At 40.0% G+C, this 14,757-nt stretch overlaps 1 protein-coding gene across 2 annotated transcripts in view; it reads right to left on the reverse strand.

Annotated features, from left to right (window-relative positions):
- The window catches only part of ADAMTS6 (ADAM metallopeptidase with thrombospondin type 1 motif 6), a 182,143-nt gene that overhangs the window by 63,576 nt on the left and 103,810 nt on the right, over positions 1 to 14,757 (reverse strand). Inside the window, exons 11-12 of one of the 2 annotated variants that reach the window (XM_072137179.1) lie at positions 8,866 to 9,007; positions 2,387 to 2,494 (exon numbers count right to left, since the gene is read on the reverse strand). In XM_072137179.1, the coding sequence (XP_071993280.1) occupies positions 2,387 to 2,494; positions 8,866 to 9,007 (250 nt within the window). The remainder of the gene's footprint in view (positions 1 to 2,386; positions 2,495 to 8,865; positions 9,008 to 14,757) is intronic. The other variant, XM_072137189.1, reaches the window with a different exon arrangement.

The raw sequence follows: 14,757 nt of genomic DNA on the forward strand, positions 1-14,757 counted from the left end.
GCGCGTTCTCTGCGGTGGATTCGGGTCTTCCGGCGATTCACTAAGACAGTTGCTTCGACCAGGTGTTGCTGCTGAAGAGCATCGGAACACACTGGAGTTCACCGAGCCATCTTGGGTGAAGGTAAGCGCATGTCCTGCAACACTTTTTTTTTTTTTTAGTGCGGCGGTTTCTCCGAATCCGGCGGGTTATCGTTCTGCCACGCCCCCCGATTTCGGTCCCGTGCATTCCGGTGCCAATGCGCCACAATCCGATCACGTGCGCCAAAAACCCGGGGCAATACAGGGAAAATCAGCGCAAATCGGAAATATTCGGGTAACATGTCGGGAAAACGCGAATCGGGCCATTAGTAAATGACCCCCAATGTCTCAAGCCTACTCATATTGCATATTGCAACTGCATATTACACAAGTTATCAAAACCAGAACTAAGGTACGTAAGTAGCTGAGTGAAGACCATCTGCTTTGTATCCAGGCCAGAAATTTACAAAAAAAAAAATCCCCCTGAAGATAGTAATGCCAGTCTGCAAATCAGAAAAGGAGGAAGAATAGCAAAGATTTTTAATATACAAGATGAAAATAACAATATATTGGAAAGAATAAATATAGAACACACTTGTAATGCACTTACAGGGGAGAAGCGAATCTTCTCAGCAAATCCAAATAGTAAAACTAGTTCTCAGAGTTCTCAATAACGTTGGGTAATGAACGATAAATGAAATGAGCGCGCCTTTCTAACATAAGTGTCCCAAGTCAGCATGGTGAAGACTTTTTAAGTGGAAGCAGGTCAGGCCTTCTGAATGAAACCATCAGCAAGGATTAATAGAGTGTGACAGCTGCTCAAAAGCTTTTTTTCCTCTCTCTTTATTTTAGCAACAGGTTGAAAGTCAAAATGTGGTCTAGGCTTTGTTGTCACTGGTCCAGCTAATATAGTCTGTGCTAAGAATCGATGACAGTCACCATTGTTACTAGCGGGACAATGTGAACATCTGAACAGCTCAGCCATAACACCAGACCCTACGGGGCCATATGAAAGTCCCACAGGGGAAGTTTTATTAATACTATCCAAGATTTAGACGCAGCAAAATTATATCAGCCAGTTTTAAAATACCTCAGATTTATTTCAGGACTATCAACCAGTTAGCTTCACACCACCGATCAGTTGATATTTCCCACAAAAACTCCAATTTTGTAGCACCAAGTCCCATCTCAAACCACACCCTCTTTTCAACTAACAGTCACCTTTTCCTACCGAAAACCAACCAACCCAATAGCTGCTTTTGTAAATGGACCTTTAAAGTGATATTATCACACTCTAAAATAGTATAATTAAAAATGAATATCATTTTTTTTTAAATGTAGGTTTTTGGAAAATTAGCTAAAAAAAACTTCTATGGTTATATTGTGTTTCTACTTCTTAAGGCAAACAATAGTTCTTTCCTAGGATGAGTAGGCACATTGAAAACGCCCTATCCTTCTATAACCGTTCCTCCCTTACTCTTCAGACTGCATTTTCTGGTCTCGCTGGTCACATGATAATGGAAATATATTGCACTTGAGGCAGCACAATGTATGGAGTTCTCTGTTCTTGCCCAAGCACAATACATCCTCAAGATGTGGCAAGAAATAATAAGCTGTATTACATGCTGAAGTTAAGCCAGTTTAACTTCTAAAGAAGTACATTTCAGGTAAAACATAAGGGTACCGAGTAGAGATCTCAGTGGCAAGCACGGTAACATGGAATAAGCAACACAAGAACCATGTTTGCTCATAGATCATGAGAAAACCAAAGGACAACTGGATTGAAAAAGTAGAAGTAGATCATGTAGTAAATATATTTGGATTTTGGTTATTAGTAGTTAGAAAAGTTGTAAGCTTTTTGGGGGACAAAAAGGATACTGGTCACACCCCTTTAGGTCAGAAGAAGATCTCTAGTTTGACTACAATGATTTGTTAATAACTAGTATGGACGTAGACAAGACATGTTGATATAAGCCAAAAAATGCTTTGAGGCTGAGAAGACCAACCCCTCATCGAGAAGACAAAGCCCTCATCGAGAAGACAAACCCCTCATCGAGAAGACAAACCCCTCATCGAGAAGACAAACCCCTCATCGAGAAGACAAACCCATTCTCAACCCCGGCTTCTTTGTTTCAGAGGTTTCATTTTATGCTATGTTCACGTTTCAGTGAGGAGTTTCCATTATTCTGTCCCATTCTGGAGAACAAAAGTTACAAAACTAACGGATAACCTCGGAGACATCAAGCGAGGTCCAAAAACATCATAGGCTACAAATGTGGTCCGTCGGACTTCCACCATAGTGTCTATAGCGCCCAACAAAAATATACATGCGGTTTTACATATAAAAGTGCATGAATAATAGACTTGCCCCTTTCTCGATGCTCCCGGTCTGACATAGCGTCCCCTCAGCGGCAGGAATGCTGTTGGTTACACATCTGTTACTTTTGCTCAGACACCAGAGCTCTCTACACACTTCCTAGGAAAGAAGGCAGAAGCAAGTTGGTCAGAATTATAGATACAAATCAATTATCTCCTGTCCATTGGGTGAATCAACAGGCTAACAATTTACCTTATAAACTTTACTACCTCAGCTGGAATTTTAAAAACCCATGGCTCCTTACGGAATCCATAAAATGGTTACAGCGGGAATTCTCCTGTTCAGGTTTTGACCGAGTGACCTGTGTTTGCCTGTGCATGTAACTGCAGCTTCTGTTTGCTCAAGTCTTAATAACTTATACAAGATACTTTACAAATGTATTCATCTGACCACACATGCAATTCATTTTTTTGTCTTCAAAGGAACAATGGCACTTTCCTCGATCAGTGTAGGTGGTATCACAAGGGGCTGTTCTAATGAAAACGGATCAAGACCCGAACCAGTTGGATAGAGAGCGGTTTAAGGTTACAATGTGGGGTTGGTGGACCTATGGTCAGGCCATAACTGTTCTTCATAATATAATATAATATCATAGTTGATACGGTTGAAAAAAGACACATGTCCATCAAGTTCAACCAAGGAAGGGAAAGGATTGGATGAGGAAGGGATTTAGGGGAAACAATTCAATTAGATAACATACCTTAGCCATCAATGTTATTTAGGTGTAAAAAGGCATCTAGACCCTTCTTAATATAAAAGTGCTTATCGAGTACTCTCCGTAAAAAGATAGCTGGAGCTCCAAAAATACATGACAGTTATATCATTGATATTTTCTTACATTTCAAAGGCCTCCTCAGACAACAGGGATTGTGTGCAAATTATACTTCTGCACTCTCTGTAGCTTAAAGGGGGGGGGGTCACTGAAAAATGTGTCCAGTCACAAGATTTTTTATTGTTAAATAAACCAACAATATAGTAGTATGAGAGAGTAGACTTTAACGTTCTATAAATTTCTCATGATCATGATTTGAGGGAATTCTCCATTATAATGAGCTAGCAGTTCTTTTAGTTATGCTGGTTACTTCAAGTATTGGTAGGAGGTATATGCAATACTAATCAACTATCCCTTTTACCAAGGTTTGAGTGATGGCTGTCTGTACGCTCAGAGCAAAAAAAGACCTAGTGGGCATAACTTGAAACTATAGGATCATCACATTTTTACCAGAATTGACAACAACAGTGACTTCCCATAATGCACTGGATCGGGACTCTAAATATAACTTTAGACATAGCCAAACATACGCAGCAAAGCAGCACTGCTGGAAACTTCAGTGATTTTACTGACCCATGGTACAGGTGTGACATTTCAGCTCCTCAATGGAGTCCTTTTCAAGCATTTGAGATATTCAAAATTATCTCAAATGACAGCTATGCTTTAAAGTGAACCTGTCACCAGGAATGTGATTTTTAGCTGGTGACAGGTTCCTATAGCCTATTTTATGCCAATTTTAAAAATGACTTTGTCTGTATTATTTGTCAGTCGACTCTCCTCCACACTCATGTAGTTCCCTTTCTTTTTGCAACTTCCACAGCAGAGCCCCCTTTAATAAAATGTCTACAGTAGAGCTCCCTTTACATAAATGTCCACAGCAGATGCCCTTCTTCAATAAAATGTCTACTGCAGATGCCCCCTTTTCATAAATGTCCACAGCAGATGCCCCTTTTTCATAAAAGTCCACAGCAGATGCCCCTTAATCATAAAAGTCCACAGCAGATGCCCCTTTTTCATAAAAGTCCACAACAGTTGCCCCTCTTTAATACAATGTCCACAGCAGATGCCCCTCTTTAATAAAAGGTCCACAGCAGATGGCCCTTTACATAAATGTCCACAGCAGATGCTTCCTTTTTATAAATGTCCACAGCAGATGCCCCCTTTACATAAATGTCCAGATCTGATGCCACCTTTACATAAATGTCCAGATCTGATGCCCCCTTTAATAAAATTTCCATAGCAGATGCCCCCTTAAATAAAAAGTCCACATCAGAGCCTCCCATTAATAACATTTCCACAGCAGCTTCTATACTCACCTCCAGCATCTTTTCCCTGTGGCTCTGGCTTCTCAATGGCTTCCTCCATTGACAATGAAGTTAAATATTTGTAAATCTATCCAAAATTTAATATTGATGAAGACCTATCCTCAGGATAGTCCATCAATGTGACTGGTAAAAGCTAACCACAGAAATAATCTGCTGCTCAGGCTCAGCAAAACACGGTGTACAGAGGAGAATGCAAATGGCGCATTCTCAGGTCACATTTACTTTTATGTGTTGTGCCAGACCAGGACCAGTATATGATCAGATATTGATGATCTGTTTGAAAAAATTAATGGACAAACCCTGTACATATTTTAATGCAAGCTGTTATAAGTGTATCTTTTACTACCACATGGTTATAACTCTTGCTGGTGGTCATAAAAAAATGCCTTCCGACAAGTTCCTTTATAGATGTAGGAATTAGACCAATGGTAACAATGACTCTAAAACTTTTCATTTGTTTTACTGTTCGGCAGTTTAATAAAACATGAGAATAATAACAGGCAGTTGACATAAAATATATTATTGCACGGTGTAAATCAAATTGCTTCCTGAAGTTTACGTGATGACTCTTTCAACATCCAGGCGGGAGGCTGAAACAACTTTGAACAAAAAAATGTCTGCCAGGTGTTTAAAAATGCCTTGACAAGACTGACAGCAATTATAGACAAATAACGCACACCCACGGTACAAGCTATCCTGCCTAATTATACCACTAAAAAGGCTACATGCCTAACAAAAATACAGGAAAATCCCAACGTCACGGGAAAGTGGCAGAGACCGTTACCCACCGCAGAACATGGCAGCCCGAACATTGGTCAATTATAAACAAATGAAAAAAAAAAAGAAAGCCTGGAACAAGTTAATTATAATGCCCAGAGATTTTCTGCCCTGGAGGAAATACTCCACTAGTTGTAGCCTTTGTTCTACCAGTGAAGTGTTCTCCGACTGGCTGTATCCTCATTATCCTATCGGTAACATCTTTTAACAGCTGTTATCAATAAAATTGCCTGAAGCTATTGCAGAGAGTCAACCCGCAGAGGTCAACCCAGCAGTAAGTTTTTTAAGACGTGAAATTATCTGGTAGCAATCGGAGAAAACTTGTGTACTGTAGGGGGAAAAAAAAAGGTGCAAATAGTATATGCCGGAAAATTGTGCCAACATTTTAGCAACTCATTTGGTATAAGTCATCAAAGTGTCTAAAAACGGTGTAAACTCTTAATAAAATGTGACCCAAAGCAAATTAAGACAGTTTTGTATTGTAAAGAGCTGAATATTTTCACTCTTATCTTCAGCTTCATCTTAGATCCCTTGTAGCTTTCAACCTGAGTTTTCTAACCAGCTATTCCATGGACCGGAGCTTGCTCAATATATATGGCTGTTTTTACATGATGTGACTATCAATGGACACAACAGTCCTCCACCAGAACAAATATCCTTAGTGTTCACAACCGTACACACGTCACAAGTAGCAGTAGCAGTCCCTAAGATGTCCAGACAGATGTCTGGACCAGCCATGTGTGTAGACCTTCTTTGTGCATATCTCATCATCTGCCTGGACAAGCATTAATGCGGTGTAGATAAACAATCTTCTCTTAAGGCCTGCTCTACAACAAGGGCACTAAATGCAACGTCTACAATACAGCTACCAGACTTCAATGCTCACGTACTCCAGAAAAAAAAAAAAAATCCAAGAACAGAGATAATTTCAAACCAAGTTCATGGTGGCAATCATATGTCTGAAGATAGACCAAGAACAGTAGACAATAAATTTCCTCTCGCAGGAATTTAGGGGAGATAACCAAACCGTGAGCATGCACAGGTATATTATATTATCGCAAAAGACTCTCCTTCACCATTAACCCATGGTACTGTACAATCAGAGATCTGGAACGAGTGGGAGGAGGACCCTTCCTGTGAGGGCTCATAATCTATTTGGAAGGGTAAGGGTGAGGTGAGGGAGCAGAGCAGTTAATGTGTGTTGTAGGTGATCTGTCGATCCTGAACAGGTGGGTTTTCAGTTTATGTTTGAAGGTTTGGAAAGTTGGGGACAGTTTATTAGAGAGTTCCAAAGTTTGGGGGATGCACGGCAAAAGTCCTGGAGACGGTTGTGAAAAAAGCAGATGGTAATAGATTGGATGTGAAGGTGCTGTTAGGAACGGAGAATATGCGTGGGACGATATTGGCTGATGAGTTCACAGATATAAGACATGGACGGCTTCGTAAGTCATTGTTAATAGTTTAAGCTGAATTAATTGTACAATGGGTAACCAGTGGAGAGACTGAGAGGAGAGGCAGAGGGAAAGCAAGGAAATGGATTAGCTAGAGTTAAGGATGGATTGGAAAGGCGTTAGAGAGAGTGGAGCATGATCAATGCAGAAATAAATACAAAAAACACATCTGGCACATGTAGGAGTGTAAACACCCTAGTAGCTTCTTTAATCTCTTCTACCAGGCAGTCTTCAGCATGAAGCTCGCTGTAGCTGCACACTTATACACAAAGCCAGATTTCTGTGCATGCGCAGCAAGCGAGATGAATGGAGCAGCAAGTGAAAACGGAAGCCCCCTTTCTCAGGACTGCTGAGTGTCATGATTGGTGGAAGACCCAGCAGTCAAACCTTCACTGATCAACTTGTTAATCCACTATTCTGTGAATAGGAGATAACATACAAACTTTTTAATACTGTTTAGTAAAACACAGCTAAAAGAACACGTATAGAAGCCTAATATGACGGTATAGTCTCCCAACGCATGACTGTGGCATGAGAGTAATTTTTCTTACATATTTTATATTATACCATAATACAACTTATTTTATATATTCGTAACTCCTGACTTAGTCATAGTTTTTAGATTTTGGATATTTTTTCTTCAGTGCAGAGCTAGTGAAGGTAGAACTTGACCAAAAAAAAGCACAAAATGAGCATTCTCTCACATGTCACTTACAAAAATCTGAGCCTAATCCCTTTATTATTCCAAACCAACCAAAATCATATTACCAATTAAAATAGAAACTTTATCTTAATGAAATAGGGACATCTGGAAACCATAAAAGAAGTGAGAAAGGATGTAGACACAGACACATACCAGGAATACACCATCTGAAGTAGACCTATTGTTCTCCTCTAATTGCTAATGATAACGCTTTTTCCCATAGCAGTGTACTAAAAATTATAACATCAAATTGATATATATTTTGAAAAAACATAAAAATCCCGAATAATTAAAGGTCAACATCAATAATGGATGTAAATGTGGATTTGAACAGTTGACGGAATGCCAGTACTTTAAGTGGATTTTTTTCCATTTGTCAAAAAAACAAAACCAGAATTTCTATAGAACCACTTGACTTAGGTAATTCCAATGTAAAATAAATGCCCCAAATATTGATATGGCTTCACCTAACATAGCCAGACAACATATCTGACCCTTCCTTTCCTCTAATGCTTCTGGTGGTGGTTCTTGAGAACTTACCATACATTGGTAGATAGAGGAAGCAAATATTCAACAGATAGTCATCAGGTTCGGATAATGATTGTCAAAATGTAACATTTACCCTTAAACCCTTCTTTCTGTAAAATAACTAGCCACTATGGCTAAAAGAAGTGGAATCATGGTTGTTGACATCAATCAATAGTGCTAATGGAAATATCCTTTATGCCATCTATTTTTTAGATCATTGGACTTTCAAAGAATTTTAAAGGGGTTTTCCCACAAAACAAGTTAGGCCCTATTCACAGACCACGAGAACAGGGATCCATGTACCCCAGTTGGACCCATAGTTGCTCCTCAAAATGAACGGGCAGCTGGTCGCGCATAGTCGAACTGCCGAGTTTATCTCTATGGAGCTGATGGAGATCTCCATGCTCGACTGGCTGCTCAGGAAGCAACAAGGGGTCCATCTAGGGTACATCAGACCCCCATTTCAGTCATCTGTGGGGGTGCAATGACTGAGACCCCCACCGATCAGCCGATAGGGCTCAACGTATCTTGTGGGGAAACCCCTTTTCTTAAGACAAGTTAAGTTTCAACATGTTACTGAGTTCTAAAGGCTCCAATGTCATTCTAGTATGGGTTATGTGACTAGTCTGAAATCACAGATGATGATTAGAGTTGAGCAGACCCGCTCTTCATGTTTGGCCATGCAACTCGGGCATATTTCCAGATTGGCGGTCAAACAACCAATCCGCAAATTTATGCCCCTAGAAAATACTCATGGCTTTGATAGGCAAAGGAGTTTTGCAAACTAGAAGTAGTGTCACCAGCAACAAGGTGTCAATTTGCCAGAACCAATCGGCCACCAATCAATGTCCAACTGTAGACCATTAAGCTGATAAATAAGGCAAACAATGAGTGTAGAGATGACAATTTCTTACCCCATATTTACATTGACGGGATGTTGCTCCGTACTGGAACCGGCACTGCTCGTCTGCATCGTAAACTTGGCCTGGAGCCACTGCAGGGTATACAAAGTCACGTTTTGGAGGTTCGTTGTCAAGACATGTTCCCCGGCCTGAACTGGTTAACACAGAACAGAATTAGGACTGATAACCTTGAAAAAACATTAATCGTAGTCTACGTAACATGACTAAGCATGGCAAGAGACGTCTGGTTAGTTTTGGTAATACTATATGTGGCCATTGTGAGTACCGGAGCATGCCTTTCACAGGATTTCAGCTTATTATTTAGCGCTTACAGATCTACATGTCAATGTATGTGACGTGATCTTGTTCCCATTACATGTGTTAGTTTATGCTATAATCTATGTTTAGGCGTCTGTGACACAAGAGAAATTTACCAATCAAACCAGGATAAACAGTGATTTTCTCGAGAAATCAGCAACTGTGTAGTGATGGGTAATTCTACCTTGTCGGTAAAGTCCTTAAAAGGGGATTTCATTTTTCATGATTTTCTGATATATTAGGTGTGATCACAACTCATGGTCAAGTCAGGTCTCAAAGTCGGTTAACCAGTTTTTCACTTCCAGAACATAAAAGGTTGTTTTTTGCTTTTAGTCCAATGTCCAAAGGTCTTTCGACCAATAGGTGCATTCCCTTCACAGACAATTAATTGCAGAAATATCTGATAAATGCAGTCCCAGCCATTGTGTAATTGTCATAAAAATTGTTGGAGAGAGCCTCCACACAAGTGTGGCTCCCTATCCACCCATTCTCCACCTAGTTTCAGTAACCAAGTTTTTTAGTGCTTTTAGCATTAATCAGTTTATAAGACATTTACGTGGATATGGTATACATGGGTGATCGAAAAACCATTGTATAAAGCATGTCAGGTTATGTAAGGACTGTATCTATAAGGAAGAGGTTAGTTTGGTTTAAGAGGTTTGTTAGGTTGAGGTGTTCTTCATTAACTACCTCCACTTATTCCAGAGTCTGGGCTATCCTATGTATAGTGCCAGGTTTTTCACTATCTAGCACACAAAGTTTTCCCTAGCCCTCATTGACTAGGGACATATGGAGTGGATCTAGTGGTTTTTTGATAGCAAATGCGTATATCCAGAGATCCTCCCATCTTCAACCAAAAACTCTCCCCCTTTTGAGACATGTGATACAAACTTTGTTGACCTAATAGTAAAATTTTAATCCCATATTCAATAATAACGATACCATTTAGATTTACCTAATAATTTCTGGGCTGGTCTCTTTGCCGGAACTGTTCATTAACCCTTCCCTCTACTCACCAGGGCCAAATTAGATGGTTGGGAAAGCCTCCACCCTCCCTCCTCAATTCTCCCCTACGCATAATCATTCAGCTCATGCGTATTGGCAACCTCAGGACCCCAATACAAATGGGCTCCACGGCACCAGTAAGAAGGTGACCAGAGAAAGAGGGGAAACATGAGATAGAGAGAATCTGGACAATCTCTTCTTGTGATTAGAGGCAGAACACTCAAAGTGCAGAAATAAGATGATGACAGGGGGAGGAACTTGGCCTGATCGCAGTCCACTGAAAAGCATGTGAGTGATAACAGACAGATAAGTTCATGGTTTGCATTGTTTAACTGCAATATGTGAAGGCAGCTTCTGGTTCCATTCACATGTGGCGCCTGAATTGCATTTTGAAATGCAATTCAAACACATCAGGGAGAAGCCCCTCCCAATAGCATATGTGTTTACACCTAAAGTCATGTGATCCAGAACAATGATCAAAAGCGGTCAATCCCAATTGCAAGCACTTCTGTGTCCACGCATATATGTCGCATGTAGAAATGCCCTTAAGAAATTGACTCCCTAACAGTGATTGGTATTTTGGGCTGTTTTATGCCTTAAATAGGTTGTCCAGGATGAATGGGATGCAGCAGTGATGTCAGGTTGATGGCACGTGACTGCTGCCACCTGTTATTGGCCACAATGATGTTGGGCACAGATTTGTCCATCACAGGCAACCAAGGTGCATATTTAAAGTTTCTGCAGCAGCTGAGGTGTGTATTATGAGGTTCTGCAGCAGCTGAAGTGTGTATTATGAGGTTTTGCGGCCGGAAAGTAAGAAGTCTCTTTATGGTGACTGCCAATTAAGGCTGCTGTGAAGGCGTGTGGAGACTTATAGACACTCCACTAGGGGGTTCTCAGAAAATATGCAAATAAATGTTCTAGGATGGCATATGGAAAACCCAATGCCTCTTTTAGCTACCTTGTAAAGCAGCTCGTCAAGCATGACCTACAAGGGGGCTTATGACATGATGCAGGATTAAAACCAAACCAGTATCTCTATTCCAGAAGGAACACACCCAACTGTAGACAGCACTGTTTCAACCCAGTTAGCTCTCTTCAGTACAGTGTAGAGGCTTGTGACTGCTAGTTCTCTACACTCTACACAGGTTGAAACAGTGCTGCCTACATTTGTCTGTTCCTTATGGAATAGAAATAATGGTTTGGTTTTAATCCTGCATCATGTCATAAGGCCTCTTGTAGGTCATGCTTGATGTCAAGGAAGCTGCCTTACAAGGTAGCTAAAAGAGGTGTGGTTTCCCTTCCAGATGTGCTGCGGTAGCAGAGCTGTGTATTATGAGGTTATGCGGCAGCTGATATGTGTATTATGATGTTTTGTAGCAAGTGATAAGTGTATTATGATGTACTGCAGCAGTTTAGATGTTATAAATGGTGGCTAGTATGATGTGTGGCAGTATGAGATGATGACTCGCAGATTGTTTGTATCATGAGATTTTACAGAGAGGGCGATTAACAAAAGTTTACCCTTGGCCCAAAAAATACCATATTTTTGGACTATAAGACTCTTTAGCAAGAAAAAAATCTTGCTCAAAAGTGTCTGCATCTTATAGTGCGAGGGTCAAGAGGATCCAGAACTGCCAGACCCCCCTGTCCGCTGTAGTGGAGATGGGGTGAAGCGCTAGCAAAGCATTTTACCACATCTCTGAGAGAACAGTGTCTCTCCGCCGCTCTCTCCCTCTCCTGACAGTAAAGCAAAAGGACTTTTCCAGATATCATTGGGTCATGTGACAGTCTCAAGTGAAATGACCCAGGAAGCAGGACTTTCATAACATGTTAGGAGATGCCTGTATTCTGTGTCCAGACTTGGTTTGTATATACATTAGTGAGTGAGTGTTTGGGGAGGTGTGTGTTTGTGTGAAGATGTAGCAGAGCTATCTGCGTGCATATTACAGAGCCATTTGCGTAGGAGCCATTGCAGAGATGTCTGTGTGACAACCAGGAAATTTCAATTGGTATGAATTTGGTTGAATTGTTTTTTTTTTTTTTTAAATGTCCAAATACGGGGTGCGTGTTATAGTAAGATGCGACTTATAGTCCAAAAACTATGGTACGTTTTTGAAGGGCCCCACCAAATTTTTAGCCCCTAGGCTTCCACCAGCCTTAACCCATCCCTGGATGGAAATAATGGTCTCTTTGACGAGAGGTGATATGCCAGAGAAGTTACTCAGAACAAGAAAAGAGAGAAGGTGCAGAACTAACTGCAGAGAACCCGCAACACTTTACAATTAGAGTTCAGCAATGGGACATTTTGGATTTTGGCGCAAGGCAGAACAAAACAACTGGTTTCATGGTTTCGTAAAATAAATATGGCACCAACCTTTTCATTTTACATTAACTAACTGTTAGGTACTGAAACAAAAATACCCATTTAAGTCTGGTCTTCAGTCACCTGATTTTCAATGATATATTTGCAGACAAAATTTTCAAAATTTGCAGACTTTCTTTTCTTAAACAACAACTTTACAAAAAAGTTAACTATTTTTTTTACATTGTTTGCTAGTTTGTCTCACCATCAGTCTTTCAAAACATCCAATAATACACCTACATTGGCACAAACTAAATGCCAAGTCAGAAACATTGCTGAAAGGAGTCCAGAAGTTGTGGTATGTTTTCCTGTGCCATGTCTGTTGTTTACTGCCAAAAAGGTGCAAGTAGATACATATGTCTAGACAGGGGAAAAGCAGTCTCAACATGGACTACTAAGTCACTTGCTGGAACTCCACGCCGACTGACGTGCTGCCCAAATATCTGTTTAAAATAATAATTACGACAAAAATCCCTAAACAAGATTTAAAAAGAAAAATCTAGTGAATCACAAAATGTTCATTCCCTTTCTTCAAAAATGTTTCCACATAAACTGGCGTTTTCTTCCTGATACCTCAATGTTTGCCAAAATAAATCTTACAGAACAAGCTAGTTCAACATTTTAGGATCATCAGTCAGAAAATTAATCAGGCTTTATTTACCCTACATTCAACTATATTTTTGGTAAAATAAGAATTTTTGTCAAGACAGGTTCTCCCAGAACCGCATGTGTAGTGTGATCTGTTTTTATCATATGTGGATTTTTTTTTGTAGAACATTTTATAAGGATAAAACCCAATTACAGGCGGTCCCCTACTTAAGAACACTCGACTTACATACGACCCATAGTTACAAACGGACCACTGGATATTAGTAATTTACTGTACTTTAGCCCTAGACTGCAATAATCAGCTGTAACAGTTATCAAATGTGTCTGTAATGAAGCTTTAGTGTTAGTCCTGGTTCTTATGACAAACCAACATTTTTAAAATCCAATTGTCACAGAGACCAAAAATGTTCTGGCTGGGATTACAATGATAAAATATACAGTTCCGACTTACATACAAATTCAACTTAAGAACAAACCTACAGTCCCTATCTTGTATGTAACCCGGGGACTGCCTGTACTGGGATGTAGATTATCCTGGAAGCTGGAACCTCCAGAATGCAGAGCAATTGATTTCATCTGTCATTACATTTTTTCTTGCAATCATATCCGAGAGCCAATTGCTATCATGTACGTTTTTTTTTTTTTGTTTTTTTTAACTTTAATTCACTTTCATCACGATCCTCAAGGATATCATCTTATCTCATGCAACCCCTTTTCCTCGTGACAGAGAAGGGCTTCTAAAAAAAATCAGCTTTTGTCAATTCATTTGATAGTCAGCATCAAATACTACAATTGCCGTGCAGTATCTTCTCCAATCAAAAGAATGTACGGGGCAGTTTTGTCATGGCCGCCAGTTCCGAAAGATTTGGGAAAAGTCCTTTATAGGGCCATTGACGTGATACATGTCAATGTAACACATTGCAGCTTGTAGAACCTTCCTACCAGATAGATGTGTTTGTTACTAATGGTTATTTAGCTTTAGACAGGATAAATACTATCTTTTTTAACCCTTTTATTCTTTTTGCACATTCCTTTCCATCAGTTATTCCATCTTTATACTTTAAGTTTGTCCACAACTCTACGTATCCACTAAGCATATCCATAATAATATATTGCCAGATGACATATAAAGTGACAAATACACTCAGCAGAGGACAACGGGGGACTGATGCAAACCATTGCATCCATTCCAAGCCTCCGCTGACTGTACACTAAGGGAAGTCCCCTAGTGATGTAACTGGAGAAACACCCTGAACGTCCCCCAGCAGCCAATCACTGGCTGCAGACAATGTTCACTCCTCCAACTGCTTTCAGGGGGAGAAGGAACAGGATGAAGTATCCCACTGTATCCCCATGCCCTCCATAGTAAGGGGTATATTGGGAACCCTCCTGAATTATCTTTACAATGGAGGAACTAACCTAGATTTACAGTTACAGTATCTCTGGTTACTTTCTCTTTATTGTCCTCCTACCCTAGAAAATAAAGGTTTTATGTCCTCTACTTACAGTACATAGATGCAAGTCCAAGAGGTAGATATATTATAAACGTCTGAGATGGAACAAACGTGAACAGAGATTAATATTCCACAGAAAACTATTTTATGAGA

Source organism: Engystomops pustulosus, chromosome 1 (genome assembly GCF_040894005.1).
Source record: "Engystomops pustulosus chromosome 1, aEngPut4.maternal, whole genome shotgun sequence".
Classification (NCBI taxonomy): Eukaryota; Metazoa; Chordata; class Amphibia; order Anura; family Leptodactylidae; genus Engystomops; species Engystomops pustulosus.